Genomic DNA, 4732 nt, shown 5'->3' on the forward strand with positions numbered 1-4732 from the left:
CAGCAACCTCCAACTCCTGGGCTCAAGCGAGTCTCCTGCCTCAGCCTCCCAAGTAGCTGGGACCACAGGCGCCCGCCACAACGCCTGGCTATTTTTAGGTTGCAGCCGTCATTGCTGTTTGGCGGGTCCGGGCTATTGTGACTTTATAATTTTTGTAATTATAGTATTCTTTAAAGTTTGAAATAGAAGCCAAATGTTCATCAATAGAGAAATTATTAAATTATGTTACATCTTTTAAGGAATATTTGGCAATGGTTTAAAAAAATGAAGTATATCAGCTTAGTTTCCCATAGCACAGCGGTTACGGCGCCAGCCACATGCCCAAGGGTGGTGGGTTCAAGCCCAGCCCAGGCCAGCTTTGGCCTTGTCTTTAAGGAGAGTCCTCGTTTTGTAGATAGACAGTGCTTTTCTACTGAAAACCATCTCTCCCTGGAACACACCTCTGGCACTACAGGTGCCCGCTGCAACACCTGGCTATTTTCTTACTACAACAAGAAAATAGCCGAGTATTGTGGTGGGCACCTGTAGTGCCAGCTACTTGGGAGGCTGAGGTAAGAGAATCGCTTAAGCCCAAGAATTTGAGGTTTACTGTGAGCTATGACACCATAGCACTCTAATGACAACGACATAGTGAGACTCTGCCTCAAAAAAAAAAAAAAATGAAGTAAATCTACATGTACTAACCTGGAAAGATGTACAGAATTATGAAAAAAGAAGATTACAGGACAATTAATATAATATGATCCCTTTTGTACAAAAAGAAAATTATATACTTTCTGGAAAACTTTCTAGAATGATACTCACTAAACTACTAACAGTTGTCCCTAGAGAGGGGAGTAGGATAAGGAGGAATGCAAAGGGAGAGGAGAGTGTGGGTGAAATCTAAAAGTAGTCTTAACTTTCCATTCTATTTATCCTTATATTGTTTTAATTTTTACAATAAGAACATATTTCTATATTATTTGTAGAACACAAATATAGAAAAAAAAAAGAACTCTTTTAAAAGAACAATGAGAAAAAATAACTTCCTGATTCTCTTCACAAATGGATTCAAGTAGATGAAGTACAAGCTTACCTTGGACTGAAAGATTTGCTTAGAGTTCCATTTGTAACAGCAAATTGTTGGATGATGCCTGCTGGCTTGGCACCACAAAGAACTGAGTTATTGCTCTGGTTGTGCTACTAACTAGCTTTGTTATGTCATTGTACTATATGTATTAAAGTATGGAATTTTTGAGGGCTGGGATCAAGTCTTTTTTTCTCTGTCCTCCCATCCAGTGGCACCAGGCCTAGTTTAGAGTTGGCACCCCATTAATGGGAGAAAGGAGTAATTACTCCTGACAGGAGCTTAATACAAGTCCTGTCCAGGCCCTATGAAGATGACACATTATCGCCATCAAGTGGCGAAAAGGCTTCCTACAGAAGTTAGGGAGGAGAGGAAACAGACTTCTTGAGGTGTATTCCAGGGAAAAGAGGTGTGTTCCAGGGAGAGATGGTTTTCAGTAAAAAAGCATTGTCTATCTACAAAATGAGGACTCTCCTTAAAGACAAGGCCAAATCGTCAATGTTAACATCTTACAGTGTTGGAAAGATGACATGTAGGTTCTCTTGTGCTATGTTTCCTCCTTCACCACATTCAGTATATGCTGCAGAGACCTCTAAGCTCTGCAGTGTCCACTCTTGCTATGCCCCTATACTAACTAAGAAGAATGACCCATGTATGACAATGGTTATGCACAGCCATGCCTCCCATCAAGTTTATGAAACACCAGTAAACTTCTACACGAGTCTGCTCAGGACAAGATACAAAACAAGACTGAGCAAAAAAATCATCTATAAACTTTGTTCTCCAGGCTCATCATCTTTTTGAATTGTGTACCAAAAAGTAAGTGCCACTCTGGAAATATATAGGGACTTTTAAAATGTCTCTCATTGCAACGGACAACAAGGAAACCCACCCTGAGTAAGCATTGCAAGGACCACTCTGTAAATAAGGCCTCACCTTCCCATGAGGGTGTTCAAAGTAGCTTCATAGGAAAGCAGCTGGAAGGAAGCAGTAGCTGAGAGATATTGGACTCTGTGCTTATGGACTCGAGGAGTAAAAAAAAGATGTAGGAACACATTGGCAGTTAATCAGAAATCTTGGCATTTATACATGTCTGATATCTACATGGTAAATAGAATAACATTCCTGCAAAATGCTGTTTACGAAAACATGACGGCAGACATGGGCGAATTTGTTCCTACCGCCATGCTGTGGAGTTGCAGAGAAATTAGGAAGTATGAACAAGACGAATTCATCAAGTTACTCCCAGTGTAGAAAAAGAAGGTGTAATATCTCCATGCAACCCCTGGGGACTGAAATGTTTCTTCCTAATGGCTGAAAAACACTGAGTCGCGATCCGGTCTTTAAGCAGAATGTTTTAAAGTCCTTATCCTGTGTATGCAGATGGAGATAGTGAACGTTTGAGCTGCTAGTATAAAGTTTAAAAATGACAATGGACTATGTAGGAAGATTTTCTCTTCCATGCGTTCCTAATTTCGAGCAGTCAATGGTTCCTTCTGGCATTAGAAAGAGCGGTGTCAGCATAGAGAAAAAGCTGGTAAGCAACACAGCGAGAAACCAGTTACACTGTGTGGGTCTCCAGACAAGAGAGTCTGATGAGAACTCCAAGAGACAGCACTCTTTACAGTCCAAGAGTAATACAGGATCCTCCCTGCCAGCCTGGCCCAGACCAGTCCCCTCCCATAGTCAGTACCCTTCGCTGGGCAATGGGACTCAGAAGCACTTCCCACCAGAGACAGTGGCACTCTTTCCAGATGCCTCCCAGGCTGCTCCCGCAACCCTGACGCCTGAGATTTCAGGGGCAACCTGCCTCCCTCTGCTATGATTAGCGGCAGTCTGCAGCCGCCTCGCCCCTCAGCCCGCCGCCGGGCACAGCCGCAGCTCCTGCTCGACGTGCGATTTTGCTTTCCGTCTGTCGGCCTCGGCAGCGGTCCCGGGAGCTGAGAGCGGCTGCGTCTAGCACTCCCGAGCCGGGGGGGAGGTTCCCCACGGCCAACCCGCGGGCGAGGGCCCGAGGACACGAAGGCCGCGCGAATCGTGGCGTCCCTACTCACATAGCGCTGCAGCTTCTTCTCGGGGGGCGACTTGACCAACCAGCCGGTGCACACTGCGTCCCCAGCGCTCATTGTGGCCGCCGCTGCCGTTTCCTCCAGCTGAGCGGGCCGCCCGCTGCAGGAGGAAGTCAGGCCGGGGATGCCGGCGGGGCGGGCCCGGCGTCTGCCTGCCCAGCGCCGCCCCGAGCGAGCGGCCGCTGCGACCCCCGCCTCCGGACGCCGCCTGCGGCCGGGGGAGAGAGCTGCACGGCCTCCCGCAGCTGGAGAGTAAGGGGAAAGCAGCGGAACCCAGGAAGCCCCTTCGAGCAAGTGCGGTCCTGCCAGAGGCTGTGCCTGGGGATCTCTGTGGCGGGGCGTCCTGCACCTCTCGCCCCGGAGCTCCTGGCGCTGTTCTAACAGTGGAGCCCAGGATCCGAGGCCACTAAATAGCGCATGGAAGGAGCTGTGCAACCTAACTCCCTATCTCTAATCTGCAACGTCAAAAGCGCTAGTCCCTGGGCCTCAGGATCAAGAAAGCCGAAACCTTCCACCTGCATCTGCTGTGTACATTGATTTGGGGGAGGAACAAAAGCTACACTCGGATTAGACTTCCCTGTTCCACTTGATTGTAGTGTAATGTGTTTTTATGACCCTCCCCCAAAGATCACTGTGCTCAGTGATAAGCTCTGCTGGCAAAACTGTTTCAATGTCCTAACGGACAATTCAAAAGGTTACATTGTTTGCAGTCTCTTTCAATAAGGCTTAAAAAGATAGCTCTAATATTGACTATGCCAGGCAGTGTGTTGAACACTCCAAATAATAACAATAAATAATAAAAACCTAAGATTCATCGTGATGGTTCCTCACTGACAGTTACTGAGCTAAACACTTTATGAGCATTACACCTCACTGGATACACACAAACGCCCTATCAAATGGGCCTGATTATTATCTCAATTTTGCAGCTGACTGACATAAAAACATCCTCCACTCTGTGGGCACCGGTGGCATCTGCCAACTCCCTGATCCAGAGTGTTCTTTCCTCTGGGTGTGATGCCTCCCACTTGGAAGTTACCTGCTATCATACATCTGAAATTTCAAAGGAGAGATGGCTGTTTTGAATGACATAGTTCATTTATCATTCTATAATTACTAAGGGTTCAGTGGAGATGACTGAATCCACTCTAGGTGTTTCAAGCAGGAATGGGTTTAGTTTAGGAAGCTACTTGCAAAGTCTTTGGCAATGCTATAACAATGAGAATCAGGGGCTACCACTAGACTTTTGGCTTCAGGGTCACATAGAGCTGCAAAGCAAAGGTTAGGAGACTACAGCTGGCAACCTCAACACTTTTACCAGCACTGCAAGCATCTGCCTCCTGTTTCCCAAATCTTACACTAGCATATCTAATTACCTAAACCTAATTTACACCCACAAATCTAGATTTAAGAGAATGTTTAGGGAGGCGCCTGTGGCTCAGTGAGTAAGGCACCGGCCCCATATACCGAGGGTGGCGGGTTCAAACCTCAGCCCCGGCCAAACTGCAACAAAAAATAGCCGGGCGTTGTGGCGGGCGCCTGTAGTCCCAGCTACTTGGGAGGCTGAGGCAGAAGAATCGCCTAAGCCCAGGAGTTG

At 46.9% G+C, this 4732-nt stretch overlaps 1 protein-coding gene across 1 annotated transcript in view; it reads right to left on the reverse strand.

Moving 5' to 3' along the window:
- GAB3 (GRB2 associated binding protein 3) overlaps window positions 1-3192 on the reverse strand; it is a 113801-nt gene extending 110609 nt beyond the window's left edge. The window contains exon 1 of the mRNA XM_003802747.2: window positions 3121-3192. Within this exon, the coding sequence (XP_003802795.2) occupies window positions 3121-3192 (72 nt within the window). The remainder of the gene's footprint in view (window positions 1-3120) is intronic.
- Between the last annotated feature and the right edge of the window lie 1540 nt (window positions 3193-4732).

The sequence above is a fragment of the Otolemur garnettii genome, unplaced genomic scaffold (genome assembly GCF_000181295.1).
Source record: "Otolemur garnettii isolate 467f Iridium unplaced genomic scaffold, OtoGar3 scaffold00259, whole genome shotgun sequence".
In the NCBI taxonomy this organism is placed as follows: Eukaryota; Metazoa; Chordata; class Mammalia; order Primates; family Galagidae; genus Otolemur; species Otolemur garnettii.